The 21,386-nt window shown below is 42.1% G+C and overlaps 2 protein-coding genes across 3 annotated transcripts in view; one reads left to right on the top strand and one right to left on the bottom strand.

Annotated features, from left to right (window-relative positions):
- The window catches only part of lipg (lipase, endothelial), a 74,517-nt gene that overhangs the window by 9,417 nt on the left and 43,714 nt on the right, over positions 1-21,386 (top strand). The window lies entirely within an intron of this gene.
- LOC140347341 (bifunctional methylenetetrahydrofolate dehydrogenase/cyclohydrolase, mitochondrial-like) lies at positions 1,482-20,663 on the bottom strand. Of its 2 annotated transcripts, none has more exons than XM_072433756.1 (8): positions 20,457-20,663; positions 19,879-20,063; positions 19,679-19,801; positions 19,145-19,297; positions 17,841-17,948; positions 2,787-2,879; positions 1,997-2,122; positions 1,482-1,910 (listed from the first exon to the last, which is right to left on the bottom strand). In XM_072433756.1, exons 1-8 carry the CDS (start codon positions 20,648-20,650, stop codon positions 1,795-1,797), a joined length of 1,098 nt encoding a protein of 365 aa, XP_072289857.1. In that variant the 5' UTR covers positions 20,651-20,663; the 3' UTR covers positions 1,482-1,794. The 2 variants fall into 2 exon arrangements, with proteins under 2 accessions (XP_072289857.1, XP_072289858.1); XM_072433757.1 differs by having other exon boundaries at positions 20,497-20,659.

The raw sequence follows: 21,386 nt of genomic DNA, 5'->3' as shown, positions 1-21,386 counted from the left end.
GTCCGTTATAGGGAATCTGGCAGCTGTGATGAGTTATAAACATAAGTTATCTTTGTATGAGCGTGCATAGAATAGGCTTAGATATAAGAGTTTATCGTACTGGCATGATGGTTCACTTCTGTCCTGTAAGTAATAGCACTGGCCTCCATTTAGACAGAAGTTTCCATTTTCTACACCGCATGGTCTGTTCGCTTTCCCAACCATACCTGTGGAAGAAAGAGTAAATCAATTCAAAATATACTTCTATACTATTCTATATAATATACTATATTTCTCTTTGTTGGTTTGGTTCATTGTGACAAAAGAGCTACAAACGTTTCAAGGCCACAGTCGAGTACTCGTCTCACACATTTTGCTCCACATTTGAAAGCTATTGCTATTTATTAATCCTTCTTTTTTTCCCCACAGATAAAAGAATAAGCTGAATTAACTAAGTAACAGAAACGTACTGTTGTTGAGGTCTGCGCTCATGGATGAGTTTGTTTCCGCTGGAGATGATGCCGTTCGGTTGGTGTCGGTGAATGCCACAGTCTGACACACAGAAAATAAGAACAGCACGAGCAGAACTGGAAGGAGAGCTTGTGAATGAGACAAAATGAAGAGCATTAGTTTGACAATGCCACAGAGGTAAAGCGAGCATTTCTCAAAAGCAATTCCCTCACCTGTTCTGGAGCTTCTCTGACTTGCGGTGAGCATAGTGACGTCTGTGGTTTGCAGCTTCGAGAGGGTGAAGTGTAACAGGTTTTGACGGATTTTATATAGCGCACGCAGGAAAGCTACGGACCAATCAGCGAGTGGCACCATTTATGAGAATAAAAGCTTTTCCTTCCGAATAAATCACATAATTTCCTTTCCCCAGTTTCACTTGACGGCGTGCGTGTCCGGACAGGCCTCGGAGACACACGACGGGCTCAGAGAAACCAGCAGAACACAAACGCAGAGACTGTTCTGTTAAAAGACGTTTGGTTTTAGAGGTGAGAGGTTTGCCGAGTGACTTGGCTGTGATTGTTTTCTGGTGGGTTTGAAATGTCAGTAAAAGGCTTGTAAAAAGTAAACAAACTTAAAGCTGGGTTATTTTGTCCCAAAGGCTGAAAAAATCCACAGACATAGAACATGACATACATTTACCTCCATGAACTATAACGGCTCTGCTCCAGGGCCTGGATTTAGAAGATTCAAATAATATAGATAGGAATTAGTTATATTTCACCTGAATCTTTTCTTATCTATTGTTGGAACCCTAAAGTCATTTTCAAGGAGTATTTATAGCTATCTAACTAGTTCCTATCCCTCACAACCACCACAGTGCAGTCAATCAGAGCGCTGCTTCTGTCTCTTGCTTCCAACTTTACAAGAGATTACATTTTTTTTTCTATTATTGGATTCAGACAATGAGGAGAGATCTGATTTGCTGCGTTTACTGTACTTTCTGGGGGAATATAAAACTAAATTAGCGAGAGGACAAAGTCGAGTACCCCAGGTTTAATGTTGGCACAGCATTTATTTCAATGATAAAATCCAGTCAATCCGAAATGCTCCGAACAAAACAACCTCAGTAGAAAAAATATTAATTTGATTTGGTAAAAATGTAACCTTTGAATAAATAACTGAAATAAATAAATCAATAATGTACAATATCAAGTATGTTTTCCAGCAGATGAGTTGAGGCAATGTCAATATGTACATGCAAATGAAATACATGTTTGTGGAAGGATGCGTGTTTGTTTGAATTGCATGTATGTGATATTGATTGTAGTGTCCATTCTTTGATAAATATGTGAACAATGCATGTCTCTAGTGTGTCAGTGCATTTCTCGCAGCTTTCACAGTATTTTTCATCAGCATGGCGACAGTCATTGGACCCACGCCTCCAGGGACAGGAGTGATAAAACCTGCTTTCTGCTTCACACCTGCAACAAGTCAAAACAAAGAGTTGTTTTCTTCTATTGCTTCTAAAATAATACACAAATACAATGGAAGTAGATCTTTAACATGCCTTCAAAGTCTACGTCTCCTATGAGTCGGAGCTTTCCGGTTTTGGGGTCGTGAATGCGGTTTATGCCCACGTCAATAACGGCCGCACCTTCCTTTACCATATCAGCAGTTATAAGTCCAGGGACGCCTGCACACAAATAAAGATGACACAAAAGAACGTTAAACGTTTGTGTTGCGGTTACCAAGTCACACACATTCATATTCATTTCCTTTGTCTGATACATTACCACTCCTTCAGTGTGACCAGCATTATGAAAAATGCAAAAACTTTCTGACATACACAGTCTGATTAAAAGTAACATTAAGATATGTATTAACTGCTTAATTCATCTTTTTCATGATTCTTTTGTTAGTAGATTTCTGTAAAACATTTTTTAGGGTTGTCAAAAGTATTGAAAATGAGATACTAATCGATGTCAAACCTCATTTGAAGTATCGATACTGGACAAATCACGTCAACAGGACAAAACCTCACCTTTCCTGAAAAGTTTTAGAAGTATCTTGAGCTTTCAGAACTAGTATAAGACCATGTGGTAATATAAAGAAAATATTTAGTCTTTAAAAATGTGCTGTCATTACATCAAGCCGATTCCTTAGTGTTGAATTTGAGTTCAAATTTTGCTTAAGCTTATATCGTGACCTAAAAATAAAAAGCTTTATCGATTAATACTATATTCGTGACATTCTTACACACAAACAAAACTAAACATTGATTTTGGGACGGCCCCGCAAATCCCCGTATCGGTTCAAGCCCCACAGGCAAGTACATGTAGTATTTGAAAAGTCCTGACCTGCAGCTGCGATGATGATATCCGCCAGGTTGGCCAGCTCCTTCAGGTGTTCCCTCGGCGTACATCTGTGAGTGATGGTCACACTGGCATCACCTAAAGGTAAATCAGTTCAAGTACAAGTTTCTGGGTGGGAGTTCGCACTTGTACTTGGCTAAATCACCATAGTAACATAGGCAGCAAAGCTTTGTCACTCCGGAGCACATGAGAATGAGACTCTGAGCTGAGACTTAGGCCCGACCTGTCACTCTTTTAGCTCGTGCACATATTCTTCTTCTTCAGCAGTATATTTGGAGTGTTTGGGCAGTAGTTACTCATCACCAACACATAGAATAATAATGATAAATATAGCCGCAAGCGGCAATGATCGGCCCTCGCCAAGCCGCCGCAAGAGGAGGGGGCGCTAACGCGCCCCAATTGTCCTTTTATTACGCCTACTGCTGAATCTGTGACGCTGTCACATCTTCTCCCCTTTGTTTTACCATCAAAAAGCTATTTTATTTTGAATTCTTGGCAAAATGTGCGGCTTTGCCGCACAGACACCGTGACTCTTTGAATAAAAATGTGGATAACTTTTGACGGTCCACCCCTGAAGATGAGTCTCACCAAATTTCAGGTTAATAGGGCTAACGCCCTAAGAGGAGTTCGTGAAAGTCTAAAGTGTAAACATGTTCTGGCGATTTCCCCATTGGAATAACATGGAAGGTTTCGGTCATCGTTACGGCAACGCCATAACAATTATGACATGGGTCTCATTGACTTTTTTGATGGGGATGCTAAAATTGAGTTGTGTGTCAAATTTCATATAATTTCGCAAAACTAAACATTTAACCTCCATATAAAATCTGTAGGGGGCGCTGTGGCTCCAAATTAATTTATTTCACTTCAAGTAGGTTTAGGGCAAAGAGTTTAACAACTGATTGTAATTTGACGCAATTCAGACTTTATCTGCGCAAACGGCAGAAATGTAAAATTTGGGAGATTTCTGAAATTCTTGCTAAAGTTTGCGGCTTCGCCGCACAAAGACCGTGACAGGTATCAATGAAATTTGAATAACTTTTGATGTCCCACTCCTCAGTAGCATTTTCACCAAATTTCAGCTTTTTAGGGCCAACGCCCTGGGAGGAGTTCGTAAAAGTACGACGTTTGGAAAAACTCCGAAGTCATGTTTAGCCATTTTTGAAGCAATATGGCCGACATTTGGTTGGGCGGACGGCGTTGCCGTAATAATATTTTTTACTTCTCTTGTCACCATCTACCTCTGCGCCAAATTTCATGATTCTACAATCAGATTTTTTTTGGGTCCTTTCCCATCTCTCAATGCATTTTTGGTACATTTGGGGGCGCTGACGCGCCAATTTTTTTTATTTTAGAAAAGGGAAATAGCCAGAATGTAGAGAGGCACGATTTTTAGAGGTGTGCAATTTTTTGTGACTTTTCGTTAATGTTCACTGGGTGAAAAATAGGGGGGTTGGTCCCGAGAAGAAAGAAAGAAAGAAAGAAAGAAGAAAGAAAGAATATTAAAGCCGCAAGCGAAAAAAAAAATGGCCCAGAAAAAATAAAATTTTTCACCGATTCTGAATTTTGGGCAAAGTTTGGTGAGTTTTTGAGCATGTTCAGGGGGTCAAATTAGAGATCAAAGCGCTGAAGAAGAACAAGAAAAATAATAATAATTAAAGCCGCAAGCGGCATCCAACGGCCCTCGCGGGCCGCCGGCCTTCCGACTCTGCGCTTTCGACTTGATAAAGATGGCGCCCTTATTGTGTCTTGAATAAAAAAAGAACTTGACAGACGGCGACACATTGGACATGGCCAATCCAGTGCAAATGAACACAAGTGTCAGTCAAATTTGCTGCGCCGCCGCACAGAGACCGTAGCACTTGGAATAAAAATATGGATACCTTTTGATGCCCCGCTTGTGTAGATGATTTTTCCCAAAGTAAAGCTTGATCGAGCTATTGCCCACGGAGGAGTTTGTTAAAGTGTGAAGCGTAAATGTGAACATTTCAAGGATTTGGCGTTTTTCCCATTTGTGACAGTATATTTGCAGCTCCACGGCACAGAGACCGTACCACTTAAAATCAAAATATGGATAACTTTTGATGCCCCGTTTGTGTAGATGATTTTCCCCAAATATGAGCTTGATCGGGCAATCGCCCTAGGAGGAGTTCGTTAAAGTGTGAAGCGTAAAAATGTGGTGATTTTAGAGATTTTGCTGTTTTCCCATTTCTGACATATATTTGCGGGTCCGCCACACAGAGACCGTAGCACTTAGAATCAAAATATGGGTAAGTTTTGATGCCCCGCTTGTGTAGATGATATTCTCCAAATATGAACTTGATCGGACAATCGCCCTAGGAGGAGTTCATTAAAGTGTGAAGCGTAAAAATGTGGTGATTTGAGCGATTCTACGATTTTCCCATAAGGATAACATGGGATGTTTCTGTCAACGCTACGGTTACGCCGTACAAAATATGACTTTGGCTCTCATACTTTTATGATCAGGATGGCAAATTAGAATTTTGTTCAAAATATCATGTCATTTGGAAAAACTCTATTGTTTATAGGCCACTCTGAAGGCCAAATAGTCAGAATTCTGGGAAACGTTTGCGGCTCCGTCGCACAAAGACCGTAAAAGTTATCCTTAAAATTTGGATAACTTTAGATACAACACTTGTCTAGAGGACGTACACCGATTTTGAGGTTGGTGGGCAAAACGCACTAGGAGGACTTCGTTAAAGTGTAAAACATAAAAATGTGGTAATTTGAGAGATTTTGTGGTTTTCCCATAGGGATAACATGGGAGGTGTCTGTCATCGCTACGACTACGGCGTAAAAATTTAGGCATTTTTGTGATTGGCTTTTGTGATCGGGACGGCAAAATAGAATTTTGGGTAAAGTTTAGACAATTTTGGTAAAACTAATTTTTGACCTTCAATGTTAATTTAAAGGTCACTCTGTAGGGGGCGCTATCACTGCCATTTCAATTTTGTCAGCCTAAACTGGTCCAAACTAGAAAGTTTAACAACTGATTCAAATTTGGTCCTAATCGGACTGGTTTTGATCAAATGGGAGCAATTTTTAGACCTGCAATATTCCAAAATAAGTTGTCCAACTTTGCGGCTGCGCCGCACACAGACCGTAAAAGGTATCTCAAAAAATTGAATAACTTTAGATGCCCCACTTGTCCAGAGGACGTACGCCGATTTTGAAGTCGGTGGGCAAAACGCCCTAGGAGGAGTTCGTCAAAGTTTGACGTAAACAAAATGGCTAACTCAGCTTGTTTTCATTTTCAAAGGAAGATGGCGGCCATAGGGTAAGTTTGGGGGCGTGGCCACAATGTTTTTTTTTGTTTGTCCTCACGAGAGGAATGCGTGTCCCGAAGTTCGTAGATTTACGCCAAAGTTGACCTCGGGGCGTCTCCCATAGGCGCAATGTATTTTGACTTTTGTCGGTGGCGCTGTCGCGCCATTTTTTAACGAAAAAAAAAATGGCCCAGAAAAAATAAAATTTTTCACCGATTCTGAATTTTGGGCAAAGTTTGGTGAGTTTTTGAGCATGTTCAGGGGGTCAAATTAGAGATCAAAGCGCTGAAGAAGAACAAGAAAAATTAAAGCCGCAAGCGGCATCCAACGGCCCTCGCGGGCCGCCGGCCTTCCGACTCTGCTCTCTGCATTTTACAGAGATGGCGCTAACGCAATTGTCTAAGAACTAAGACAGCGACACATTGGACATGTACAATGCTGTGCTTAACCAGTGCAAATGAACACAAATGTCGGTCAAATGTGCAGCTCCAGCGCACAGAGACCGTGACACTTGGAATAAAAATATGGATAACTTTTGATGCTCCGCTTGTGTAGATTATTTTTCCCAAATATGAGCTTGATCGAGCTATTGCCCACAGAGGAGTTCATTAAAGTGTGAAGCATAAATGTGAACATTTCAAGGATTTGGCGTTTTTCCCATTTGTGACAGTATATTTGCAGCTCCACGGCACAGAGACCGTAGCACTTAAAATCAAAATATGGATAACTTTTGATGCCCCATTTGTGTAGATGATTTCCCCAAATATGAGCTTGATCGGGCAATCGCCCTAGGAGGAGTTGGTGAAAGTGTGAAGCGTGAAAATGTGGTCATTTTGGAGATTTCGCTGTTTTCCCATTTCTGACATATATTTGCGGGTCCGCCACACAGAGACCGTAGCACTTAGAATCAAAATATGGATAAGTTTTGATGGCCCGCTTGTGTAGATGATTTTCCCCAAATATGAGCTTGATCGGACATTCGCCCTAGGAGGAGTTTGTTAAAGTGTGAAGTGTAAAAATGTGGTGATTTGAGCGATTCTACGATTTTCCCATAAGGATAACATGGGATGTTTCTGTCAACGCTACGGTTACGCCGTACAAAATATGACTTTGGCTCTCATACTTGTATGATCAGGATGGCAAATTAGAATTTAGTGCAAAATGTCATGTCATTTGGAAAAACTCTATTGTTTATAGGCCACTCTGAAGGCCAAATAGTCAGAATTCTGGGAAACGTTTGCGGCTCCGTCGCACAGAGACCGTAAAAGTTATCCTTAAAATTTGGATAACTTTAGATGCACCACTTGTCTAGAGGACGTACACCGATTTTGAGGTTGGTGGGCAAAACGCACTAGGAGGAGTTCGTTGAAGTGTAAAACATAAAAATGTGGTAATTTGAGAGATTTTGCGGTTTTCCCATAGGGATAACATGGGAGGTTTCTGTCATCGCTACGACTACGCCGTAAAAATTTAGGCATTTTTGTGATTGGCTTTTGTGATCGGGACGGCAAAATAGAATTTTGGGTAAAGTTTAGACAATTTTGGTAAAACTAATTTTTGACCTTCAATGTTAATTTAAAGGTCACTCTGTAGGGGGCGCTATCGCGGCCATTTCAATTTTGTCAGCCTAAACTGGTCCAAACTAGAAAGTTTAACAACTGATTCAAATTTGGTCCTAATCGGACTGGTTTTGATCAAATGGGAGCAATTTTTAGATCTGCAATATTCCAAAATAAGTTGTCCAACTTTGCGGCTGCGCCGCACACAGACCGTTAAAGGTATCTTAAAAAATTGAATAACTTTAGATGCCCCACTTGTCCAGAGGACGTACGCCGATTTTGAAGTCGGTGGGCAAAACGCCCTAGGAGGAGTTCGTCAAAGTTTGACGTGAACAAAATGACTAACACAGCGTATTTTCATTTTCAAAGGAAGATGGTGGCCATAGGGTAAGTCTGGGGGCGTGGCCACAATGTTTTTTTTTGTTCGTCCTCACGAGAGGAATGCGTGTCCCGAATTTTGTAGCTTTACGCCAAAGTTGACCTCGGGGCGTCTCCCATAGGCGCAATGTATTTTGACTTTTGTCGGTGGCGCTGTCGCGCCATTTTTTAACGAAAAAAAAAATGGCCCAGAAAAAAATCAAATTTTTCGCCGATTCTGAATTTTGGGCAAAGTTTGGTGAGTTTTTGAGCATGTTCAGGGGGTCAAATTAGAGATCAAAAAGCAGAAGAACAAGAAAAATAAAAATAATAATATTTTTAGCAAAAACAATATAGCCGTTTCCACTATAACAACAAATTATACATCGTTTGAAAGCTCTAAGCCTTCCCCATGCCGCCATGGGGTGGAATCATCATTACGAGCGCTTACGCGCTGGTCACTCCCCATTCCGTCGGGATGCCCCGCCCACTCCCCATAGACTTCCATTGATTTGAGCAGATACAAGCATGGCCCATGCCTGCGGCATGGATTCTCGCGTACAGGACGATGCCAGGAGGGTTTTTGGAGGAATGCAGCGCTTCGCGCTGCTGTTGTCAACAATTTGTGAATGGGCGTAGCCCATTCACAAATTGTTGACTATTTCTGTCATAGCAGGAGTAAGTATGCATGATCCATGCCTTCGGCATGGGCTAGTCCACTGTACTTGCCAGGGGCGACGGGGCACCAAACATGCGGGCTGCGCCCGCATGTTTGGTCAGACAGTTGCAACGCTGCCTTCGGCAGCGTTGCGGGAGCAATAGGCCCTCTGCCCTGCTGGGGCTCGGGCCTAATAATAATAATAATAATATTTTTAGCAAAAACAATATAGCCGTTTTTACTATAACAACAAATGATACATCGTTTGAAAGCTCTAAGCCTTCCCGATGCCGCCATGGGGTGGAATTATCATTACGAGCGCTTACGCGCTCGTCACTCCCTATTCCGTCGGGATGCCCCGCCCACTCCCCATAGACTTCCATTGATTTGAGCAGATACAAGCATGGCCCATGCCTGCGGCATGGATTCTCGCATACGGGACGATGCCAGGAGGGTTTTTGGAGGAATGCAGCGCTTCGCGCTGCTGTTGTCAACAATTAGTGAATGGGCTACGCCCATTCACTAATTGTTGACTATTTCTGTCATAGCAGGAGTAAGTATGCATGATCCATGCCTTCGGCATGGGCTAGTTCACTGTACTTGCCAGGGGCGACGGGGTACCAAACATGCGGGCTGCGCCCGCATGTTTGGTCAGACAGTTGCAACGCTGCCTTCGGCAGCGTTGCGGGAGCAATAGGCCCTCCCCCTGCTGGGGCTCGGGCCTAATAATATTTTTAGCAAAAACAATATAGCCGTTTTTACTATAACAACAAATGATACATCGTTTGAAAGCTCTAAGCCTTCCCGATGCCGCCATGGGGTGGAATTATCATTACGAGCGCTTATGCGCTCGTCACTCCCTATTCCGTCGGGATGCCCCGCCCACTCCCCATAGACTTCCATTGATTTGAGCAGATACAAGCATGGCCCATGCCTGCGGCATGGATTCTCGCATACGGGACGATGCCAGGAGGGTTTTTGGAGGAATGCAGCGCTTCGCGCTGCTGTTGTCAACAATTAGTGAATGGGCTACGCCCATTCACTAATTGTTGACTATTTCTGTCATAGCAGGAGTAAGTATGCATGATCCATGCCTTCGGCATGGGCTAGTTCACTGTACTTGCCAGGGGCGACGGGGTACCAAACATGCGGGCTGCGCCCGCATGTTTGGTCAGACAGTTGCAACGCTGCCTTCGGCAGCGTTGCGGGAGCAATAGGCCCTCCCCCTGCTGGGGCTCGGGCCTAATTAAAGCCGCAAGCGGCATCCAACGGCCCTCGCGGGCCGCCGGCCTTCCGACTCTGCGCTTTCGACTTGATAAAGATGGCGCCCTTATTGTGTTGAATTAAAAAAGAACTTGACAGACGGAGACACATTGGACATGGCCAATCCAGTGCAAATCAACACAAGTGTCAGTCAAATTTGCTGCGCCGCCGCACAGAGACCGTAGCACTTAAAATATAAATATGGATAACTTTTGATGCCGCGCTTGTGTAGATGATATTTCCCAAAGTAAAGCTTGATCGAGCTATTGCCCACGGAGGAGTTTGTTAAAGTGTGAAGCATAAATTTGAACATTTCATAGATTTAGCGTTTTTCCCATTTGTGACAGTATATTTGCAGCTCCACGGCACAGAGACCGTAGCACTTAGAATCAAAATATGACTAACTTTTGATGCTTCCTTTGTGTAGATGATTTCCCCCAAATATGAACTTGATCGAGCTATCGCCCTAGGAGGAGTTTGTTAAAGTGTGAAGCGTAAAAATGTGGTCATTTTAGAGATTTCGCTGTTTTCCCATTTCTGACATATATTTGCGGGTCCGCCACACAGAGACCGTAGCACTTAGAATAAAAATATGGATAAGTTTTGATGCCCCGCTTGTATAGATGATTTTCCCTAAATATGAGTTTGATCGGACAATCGCCCTAGGAGGAGTTTGTTAAAGTGTGAAGCGTAAAAATGTGGTGATTTGAGGGATTTCGCGATTTTCCCATAAGGATAACATGGGATATTTCTGTCATGGCTACGGTTACGCCGTACAAAATATGACTTTGTCTCTCATACTTTTATGATCAGGATGGCAAATTAGAATTTTGTGCAAAATATCATGTCATTTGGAAAAACTCTATTGTGTATAGGCCACTCTGAAGGCCAAATAGTCAGAATTCTGGGAAACGTTTGCGGCTCTGTCGCACAGAGACCGTAAAAGCTATCCTTAAAATTTGGATAACTTTAGATGCCCCACTTGTCTAGAGGACGTACACCGATTTTGAGGTTGGTGGGCAAAACGCACTAGAAGGAGTTCGTTAAAGTGTGAAACAGAAAAATGTGGATATTCGAGAGATTTAGCGGTTTTCCCATAGGGATAACATGGGAGGTTTATGTCATCGCTACGACTACGCCGTAAAAATTAAGGCATTTGTCTGATTGGCTTTTTTGATCGGGACGCCAAAATAGAATTTTGGGTAAAGTTTAGAAAATTTTGGTAAAACTAATTTTTGACCTTCAATGTTAATTTAAAGGTCACTCTGTAGGGGGCGCTATCGCGCCCATTTCAATTTTGTCATCATAAACTGGTCCAAACTAGAAAGTTGAACAACTGATTCAAATTTGGTCCTAATCGGACTTGTTTTGATCAAATGGGAACAATTTTTAGATCTGCAATATCCCAAAATAAGTTGTCCAACTTTGCGGCTGCGCCGCACACAGACCGTAAGAGGTATCTCAAAAAATTGGATAACTTTAGATCCCCCACTTGTCCAGAGGACGTACGCCGATTTTGAAGTCGGTGGGCAAAACGCCCTAGGAGGAGTTCGTCAAAGTTTGACGTGAACAAAATGGCTAACACAGCGTGTTTTCATTTTCAAAGGAAGATGGCGGCCATAAGGTAAGTCTGGGGGCGTGGCCACAATAATATTTTTTTTTTGTCCTCACAAGAGGAATGCGTGTTCCGAATTTCGTAGCTCTACGACAAAGTTGACCTCGGGGCGTCTCCCATAGGCGCAATGTATTTTGACTTTTGTCGGTGGCGCTGTCGCGCAATTTTTTTAGGAAAAAAAAAATGGCCCAGAAAAAACAAAATTTTTCGCCGATTCTGAATTTTGGGCAAAGTTTGGTGAGTTTTTGAGCATGTTCAGGGGGTCAAATTAGAGTTCAAAGCGATGAAGAACAAGAAAAATTAAAGCCGCAAGCGGCATCCAACGGCCCTCGCGGGCCGCCGGCCTTCCGACTCTGCTCTCTGCATTTTACAGAGATGGCGCTAACGCAATTGTCTAAGAACTAAGACAGCGACACATTGTACATGTACAATGCTGTGCTTAACCAGTGCAAATGAACACAAATGTCGGTCAAATGTGCAGCTCCAGCGCACAGAGACTGTGACACTTGGAATAAAAATATGGATAACTTTTGATGCTCCGCTTGTGTAGATTATTTTCCCAAAATATGAGCTTGATCGAGCTATTGCCCACAGAGGACTTCATTAAAGTGTGAAGCGTAAATGTGAACATTTCAAGGATTTGGCGTTTTTCCCATTTGTGACATATATTTGCGGCTCTACCGCACAGAGACCCTAGTACTTAAAATCAAAATATGGATAACTTTTGATGCCCCGCTTGTGTAGATGATTCTCCCCAAATATCAACTTGATCGGGCTTTCGCCCTAGGAGGAGTTTCTTAAAGTGTGAAGTGTAAAAATCTGGTCATTTTAGAGATTTTGCGGTTTCCCCATAGGGATAACATGGGATGTTTCTGTCATCGCTACGGCTACGCTGTACAAAATATGACTTTGGCTCTCATACTTTTATTTTGGGGATGGCAATTGAGAATTTTGTGCAAAATGTCATGTCATTTGGAAAAACTCTATTGTTTATAGGCTACTCTGAAGGCCAAATAGTCAGAATTCTGGGAAACGTTTGCGGCTCCGTCGCACAGAGACCGTAAAAGTTATCCTTAAAATTTGGATAACTTTAGATGCCCCACTTGTCTAGAGGACGTACACCGATTTTGAGGTTGGTGGGCAAAACGCACTAGGAGGAGTTCGTTAAAGTGTGAAACATAAAAATGTGGTAATTTGAGAGATTTTGTGGTTTTCCCATAGGGATAACATGGGATGTTTCTGTCATTGCTACGACTACGCCGTAAAAATTAAGGCATTTGTCTGATTGGCTTTTGTGATCGGGACGGCAAAATAGAATTTTGGGTAAAGTTTAGACAATTTTGGTAAAACTAATTTTTGACCTTCAATGTTAATTTAAAGGTCACTCTGTAGGGGGCGCTATCGCGGCCATTTCAATTTTGTCAGCCTAAACTGGTCCAAACTAGAAAGTTTAACAACTGATTCAAATTTGGTCCTAATCGGACTTGTTTTGATCAAATGGGAGCAATTTTTAGATCTGCAATATTCCAAAATAAGTTGTCCAACTTTGCGGCTGCGCCTCACACAGACCGTAAAAGGTATCTCAAAAAATTGGATAACTTTAGATGCCCCACTTGTCCAGAGGACGTACGCCGATTTTGAAGTCGGTGGGCAAAACGCCCTAGGAGGAGTTCGTCAAAGTTTGACGTGAACAAAATGGCTAACACAGCGTGTTTTCATTTTCAATGGAAGATGGCGGCCATAGGGTAAATCTGGGGGCGTGGCCACAATAATATTTTTTTTTTGTCCTCACGAGAGGAATGTGTGTTCCGAATTTCGTAGCTCTACGACAAAGTTGACCTCGGGGCGTCTCCCATAGGCGCAATGTATTTTGACTTTTGTCGGTGGCGCTGCCGCGCCATTTTTTAACGGAAAAAAAAATGGCCCAGAAAAAACTAAATTTTTCGCCGATTCTGAATTTTGGGTAAAGTTTGGTGAGTTTTTGAGCATGTTCAGGGGGTCAAATTAGAGTTCAAAGCGATGAAGAACAAGAAAAAATATAGCCGCAAGCGGCAATGATCGGCCCTCGCCACGCCGCCGCCACACCGCCGCCACGCCGCAAGAGGAGGGGGCGCTAACGTGCCCCAATTGTCCTTTTATTACGCCTACTGCTGAATCTGTGACGCTGTCACATCTTCTCCCCTTTGTTTTACCATCAAAAAGCTATTTTATTTTGAATTCTTGGCAAAATGTGCGGCTTCGCCGCACAGACACCGTGACTCTTTGAATGAAAATGTGGATAACTTTTGATGGTCCTGAAGATGAGTCTCACCAAATTTCAGGTTAATATGTCTAACGCCCTGGGAGGAGTTTGTGAAAGTCTAAAGTGTAAACATGTTCTGGCGATTTCCCCATTGGATTAACATGAAAGGTTTCGATCATCGTTACGGCAACGCCATAACAATTATGACATGGGTCTCATTGACTTTTTTGATGGGGGTGCCAAAATTGAGTTGTGTGTCAAATTTCATATAATTTCGCAAAACTAAACATTTAACCTCCATATAAAAGCTGTAGGGGGCGCTGTGGCGCCAAATGAATTTATTTCACTTCAAGTAGGTTTAGGGCAAAGAGTTTAACAACTGATTCTAATTTGACGCAATTCGGACTTTATCTGCGCAAACGGCAGAAATTTTAAATATGGGAGATTTCTGAAATTCTAGCTACAGTTTGCGGCTTCGCCGCACCGAGACCGTGAGAGGTATCAATGTAATTTGGATAACTTTTGATGTCCCACTCCTCAGTAGCATTTTCACCAAATTTCAGCTTTTTAGGGCCAACGCCCTTGGAGGAGTTCGTAAAAGTACGACGTTTGGAAAAACTCCGAAGTCATGTTTAGCCATTTTTGAAGCAATATGGCCGACATTTGGTTCGGGGGACGGCGTTGCCGTAATAATATTTTTTACTTCTCTTGTCACCATCTACCTCTGCGCCAAATTTCATGATTCTACGATCAGATTTTTTTTGGGTCATTTCCCATCTCTCAATGCATTTTTGGTACATTTGGTGGCGCTGACGCGCCAATTTTTTTTATTTTAGAAAAGGGAAATAGCCAGAATGTAGAGAGGCACGATTTTTAGAGGTGTGCAAATTTTTGTGACTTTTCGTCAATGTTCACTGGGTGAAAAATAGGGGGGTTGGTCCCGAGAAGAAGAAGAAGAAGAAGAAAGAAAGAAAGAATAATATTCCGATGCGAAAACAATGTTTCCCATTTTTCAAATATCATAAACTATACATTTTCGGAAAGCGCTCGCGCTTTCCTACCTCATGGTGTGGGTCCCTGGTCACTGACGGGTACTTTCGATAATTTTGAGTGGGCTCCGCCCACTTTGTGTTTTTGGCCCTCTATACAGTAATAATGTTCAATTTTTGCATTACATGCTTATATGCACGGAACATGCAAGAGATGGGGAACGTATTCGTGAGCTACTTAGCGCAAATGAGTGCTTTATATGGGGATGACGACCGCCAATGTAAAGTGCTCGTTTAGTGCGAACTTTTGCACGGGCTTCGCCCGTTTACAACGGTAATGTTCCATTTTCCTACAACTAATTAGTATGCACGGGGCGTGCATGAGTGGAGGAGTGCGTTAGTGAGTGTTTGGAAGTGGGCGAGCGCTTCGCGCTATATTTCGTGCGCACTTTCGCAGCCGTGCTTCGCACGGCCTTACGAGACTAATAGGCCTCTCGCCAGCTTGTGGCGCTCGGGCCTAATAATATTTTTAGCAAAAACAATATAGCAGTTTCCACTATAACAACAAATTATACATCGTTTGAAAGCTCTAAGCCTTCCCGATGCCGCCATGGGGTGGAATCATCATTACGAGCGCTTACACGCTCGTCACTCCCTATTCCGTCGGGATGCCCCGCCCACTCCCCATAGACTTCCATTGATTTGAGCAGATACAAGCATGGCCTATGCCTGCGGCATGAATTCTCGCGTACGGGACGATGCCAGGAGGGTTTTTGGAGGAATGCAGCGCTTCGCGCTACGCCCATTCACTCATTGTTGAATATTTCTGTCATAGCAGGAGTAAGTATGCATGATCCATGCCTTCGGCATGGGCTAGTTCACTGTACTTGCCAGGGGCGACGGGGTACCAAACATGCGGGCTGTGCCCGCATGTTTAGTCAGACAGTTGCAACGCTGCCGAAGGCAGCGTTGCGGGAGCAATAGGCCCTCCGCCCTGCTGGGGCTCGGGCCTACATATTCCGATGCGAAAACAATGTTTCCCATTTTTCAAATATCATAAACTATACATTTTCGGAAAGCGCTCGCGCTTTCCTACCTCATGGTGTGGGTCCCTGGTCACTGACGGGTACTTTCGTTAATTTTGAGTGGGCTCCGCCCACTTTGTGTTTTTGGCCCTCTATACAGTAATAATGTTAAATTTTTGCATTACATGCTTATATGCACGGAACATGCAAGAGATGGGGAACGTATTCGTGAGGTACTTAGCGCAAATGAGTCATCCCAATGTAAAGTGCATCCCAATGTAAAGTGCTCGTTTAGTGCGCACTTTTGCACGGGCTTCGCCCGTTTACAACGGTAATGTTCCATTTTCCTACTACTAATTAGTATGCACGGGGCGTGCATGAGTGAAGGAGTGCGTTAGTGAGTGTTTGGAAGTGGGCGTGCGCACTACGTGCGCACTTTCGCAGCCGTGCTTTGCACAGCCTTACGAGATTAATAGGCCTCTCGCCAGCTTGTGGCGCTCAGGCCTAATAATAATAGAATGTGGGGGTTTCTGTGCAAGCCTCACTGATGGATGACAAACGGTTGAGTCATTTGGAGGATGTGGAAAAACATAGAAAGAACGACTCAAAACATTTACCTAAACAAAGTATTAAAAACTGAATCTTAAATTGGTGGGTTTATGATCAAAGTTGTGAATCTTACAGCACCGACTTAAGATTGAAGTCTGTTTAGATTGTAAGAGAAAATCACAGCTTTAATATGCTGAAAGAATCCTTTGGCTTGGAGAAAAAATATTATTATTATTGTAACCAAGACATTAAACTAATAAATTACCATAACTCTTTGATTGAAATATTTATTAAAGCTTATGAATCAGAACTTTCAAGGAGAATAATATCTGAATAACCTAAATGACATATGGAATGTGAAAATATATGTAGATCAGAATGGAGGACCACAAAGTCACATGTTTGGGGGGAATTCTGTTCAGGGTGAAGGACTGTCCTGTTGCTCAGAAATATTGGACTGAAATCAACAAAGAGCCACTGATTATTTTTGACATTGCCATTCCATTTAATATCAGAACGATGAAAAATTGACTAATTTAGACTCTAACTGGAACTAGACAGATTTAAAGACTTTGGACCCTAAAAAAAGAACAACTTAGAAATACAAGTGTGCTTTCTTTAGTTTTGTAATAATTCCAGTTTATGCACGGCAGAAATCACATCCTTCCAACGGTTGGAACGTTGGAATAAAAAAACCCTTTGCTTTCTGGTTCATGATGTGCAGAATATGATTCACGCTGCACATTTATGAGGCTCAGATCTGACCTAGACCTACATTAATCATGAGCCAGAGAGCAAAAGCATGTTTTACCAATGTATGGTTTGGTTATAGTAGCTAGTTTGTTTAGTTTGGTTATAGTAGCTTTTATCATTTTTCATAATATTTGAAATCATCTGTTTAGCAGACGTTTCATTCTGTGCATAAAACGTGTCAAATGATGAGGCAAAGGCTTTACAAATTATAAACTGAGGTTCAGACTAAAGCTTGGTTATGTCATACCAGATTTGTAGTACAATCTGGTTAGTTCAGGGTTCATTCTGGGCTTTTTCCCAGTTTTGTCCTAATTAACGACAATGCTGTGTCGACCTAATTGGCTATTGAGCATTAAAGAGTTTTCTCTTTAAGACACTGTATAAAATACAGTGTCTTGCAGACACTGTATTTTATGTTGAATTGGATGTTTGAAAATGCTAACGTAAGTCAAAAGTGTCTGACGTTAGCATGATGGTAGTTGCGTGTCATAAAATATTGCTTCATCCACCTGCATAGTTCTTCCAAGACCCTCCTTCTTCCTATCCCCTTTTTTGGGCAGTATCCCACCTCCTACACTCTGTGCTCTTCCTTTGGGCACTATTCCATCAGCATTATCTGTTGATTGTAACCAAACAAAGAATTCTGATCTGAAAAATCCCAATAGTGCAATATCCAGTCAAATGGTTTACACAATACTCTGAATTGACCGTAAATGTATCAAAAAGATGAAGAAACTCTTACCCCCCGGGCGTTCATGGTAGCGGTCTGTGTGCAGCAACATCGCAATGGGCATTCCAACATTCTTGGAGCGGCCAGCGACCAGCACATTCTTGCCCACTGTTTCAATTCCTGTGAAAACGATCAAGTATGTTTTAACCCCCTCATGTGGTAATTGTAGAAAAATAATACCAACAAAATGCAGTTAGTTTTAACTGCTAGTAATGAGTAGGGCTGCAACTAACGATTATGTTGGTACTCGATTAGTCTCGCGATGATTTGTTTGATGAATTGATCAGTTGTTAAGAACGACAGTTTGACCCAGATAAATCTGAATTGAAGCCATATGTGGACATACTGGATATTATTCACAGGCAAAAGGGCGTTTTCATCAAAAACCTCAAAATGCACACATTTCCCATATCATTTAGTGTGATTCCCACTCAGTCTGGACAATAAAACCTCTTTTCTCACCTTAAGGCATGTTTTGGAGTCAGTTGACGATTATTTGGTCTCTTAATGAGATGACAAATATTTCAATAATTGATTAGTTACGATAAATCGATTAACTGCCCCTTAATAAAAATGTAAAATCAATAACTTGATCATCTCCTAACTCACCTAAGTCTGTGGATATAGAAGACAAAATGAACGTTGCTTGAATAATTAATAAATAATTAAAGAGGATTACACCATAGTCAATACCGTAAGTTATAACCTACACCTATACAATTTTAAATATAATAATAAAATAATAAATATAAACGTAAATATGTGCTGTAAATGGATGAATTGCGAAATCAAAAAAATTGCAATTTCTTTTTTCTTCTTCTTCAGTTTTACAATTCTAGCAGGCCGGTTGTGATTTTGGACGCAACAAAAATAAATGTAATTGAATTGTAAAAAACCCCAAAGCATTTTATTTTTCACACAGAATGAAATACTGCCACGGCCTGTAATTACCTTCTAAACCATTGACCAGTACTACAGGAGCTGACCAGGGCTTCATTTTATGCCTTGTTTGAAGGAACGCATTCTCCTGTCTCTTGATTTTGAATCCAGAAAAGATTCAACAAGAACAACAACAACAACACTATCTGCCCCCCTGACCCCCAATACAACAACAGCCCCACAGATTTACTATTGGAACTGACAGTTGCTGCAGCATGAACTGATCCTGAAATGTTAGAACGCCCTATAGTGGCTGTAAAAGACATTAGCAAGATAACCTGAAATTGTAAACAAAACAAAAAAATGACATATATCTTTAAATCCACCAACTACAATACATGACAAACGAATGCCTGATATGTGTGACATTTTCCCACCTGCTCTTTTGATGATCTCCCACACAGCAGCAGGAGTGGCAGGAATCATGGATCTCTGGTCCAGGCACAACTTCCCAATGTTCACAATATGGAAACCATCCACGTCTTTCTCTGGAGCAATGGCATTACAGACGGCTCGCTCGTTAATGTGCTCTACAGGGAAGGAAGACACAGGATCCAAAATGAATCCTAAGTATCGTCATATATTTTCTGCACAATTATTTAAAAATATGTTGACTATAATTCATCTGTGGACTCTTGTAGTGTGATTTATTCTACTGACCAGAGCCAGCAACCCATTGGATATTGCATCTATTATTTAATCAATGTTACTACTTCATAAGATTAATTTAAAAAAAACATTCTAATTAACTAATAATTAGGGTTGGGTGTGGTTTTCTTTATTCTATTGTTACTGAGGCGTTAGTGGATGAAACAACATTACCTGGATCTACTTTCAGGCCCTATGCTGAGCCATAACTTCATTCCAGTAACAGGCTAATAAAATAAAGAATATGTCGCAAATGTGTTTACCAGGAAGAGGCAGTTGTACCAAGAGGCCACTAACTCTCCAATCTCGGTTCATTTTGTCGATCAGCTCCAGTAGCTCCTCTTGAGAGACAGAGCTCGGCCGAACAACTGTGTCACTTGATATTCCTGGTGATGGTAAAATATTTGTTAATTTTCTCATGCTTGACCGAGTACAATACCATGTGATTTAAATATTCTCTGACCAAGTATATTGGCAGCTCGAGTTTTATTCCGGACATAGGTCTGACTGGCCGGATCATCTCCCACCATGACCACAGCTAGGTGAGGTCTGGTGTTGCCCTGAGCGACCATCTCCTCCACATCTCGCTGGATTTCTCTCTGGATCTGTCGAGCCAACACTTTCCCAGAAAATACCACTGCTTCTTGTCTACAAAAGGGTTATTAAGAACATAACACCGATAATAACACGTTAATAAGCCTCCTAAACACTGAACAGCACAGTGATGTGCCTAACTACAGCAGTTACATTAGTGCAGTGCAGCATCCTGCAGCATAGGACACAGGACTATGGGATATAAGCTGTGTGAGGGGACTAAAGGGTCACATTTGTCCCACTGCAGCCCGTGGATGGGTGAATGAACCCGAAACCAGAGGAAGTGGGTGAGGAAGGCGCGCCTCTCTGTCGGATGGTGAGCGTTGCTGTCAATCAACCATCATCATCCTCCAGAACGTGACGTTACGCACCATTCACCGGGCAGACCGCAGATATAAGCCCATCTCACTAAAGTATTACGGGAATATTTCATTGCTGCGTTGTTACCTTGTCGCCGCTTGGTGCACGCGTCTCCACTGGCACTCACATTTTCTCTGTATCCGCAGGTTGGCCCGGCAGCAGTGATGGTGTAAATACAGTGGGCTGCACATTCTGAAGGAGCGAAGCGGTGTAACAGAGGCAGCCATGTTGGGCAGAGGGTGCACGCGCGTTTGTGTACGTACGCCTACGTCAACGGACATTCTTATGAGGGGAGCGCCATCAGGAGTGACCACAGACACTCTCTCCCTCCGGGCTTTACTGGTGCAAGGAAACAGCGTTATTACAAGATGGAAACAGCAGGACAACAGCAGCCAAGCTGTAAAGAACAACTGTGTGACAGTCCAATGACACGCTGCTGATCACAGCCACAAGGGGGCAGCACCTGAGCTTATTACAGGACTTCATGGTCAATAATGTTAGAGACTGTAGCATCAGTTTGACGTGTATCAGACTCTATAAGCCTAAAAGAAAGATATCAGGCCAAATCAGGCCCATTATAAAAGTGTACAAGAAAATGTGTAGACTTTAATAAGACGCAGTTTTATCCAATGCAAAAAACGTATGTTGTAACGTATATGTTTCCTGCAATACACAGGAGTCTATAATCAGTGACTTATGTATATTTCATCAACCATTTTTCATTTTATTTCATTTTTTTACAATGTGACTATAAAACTGTCCTAGGCGATTTAATTGATTCAATTGTAAAAAAAAAGAAGACTTATTGCACAATATCATATCCATTGCTCTGCAGCACGCCTAACACATTCAGAGCAAAGGTTAGTTTGAAATGGAGTGTATTTCAATGATGTGGTGAACACCGCACCCACGGGACTTGTCTGGACGTGACATTCACATAAAAGCATAAATGACACAAAGCATCATTTACTTGATTAATAGGAATTAAATGGTGGGTTTGCCATGTCATATTGTGAA

The sequence above is a fragment of the Eucyclogobius newberryi genome, unplaced genomic scaffold (assembly GCF_026437365.1).
Source record: "Eucyclogobius newberryi isolate DKJ021-1_F unplaced genomic scaffold, fEucNew1.0.hap1 SCAF_6, whole genome shotgun sequence".
Classification (NCBI taxonomy): domain Eukaryota; kingdom Metazoa; phylum Chordata; class Actinopteri; order Gobiiformes; family Gobiidae; genus Eucyclogobius; species Eucyclogobius newberryi.
Note: the sequence above shows the minus strand (reverse complement) of the source record. Positions and strands in the feature narration are given on the sequence as shown.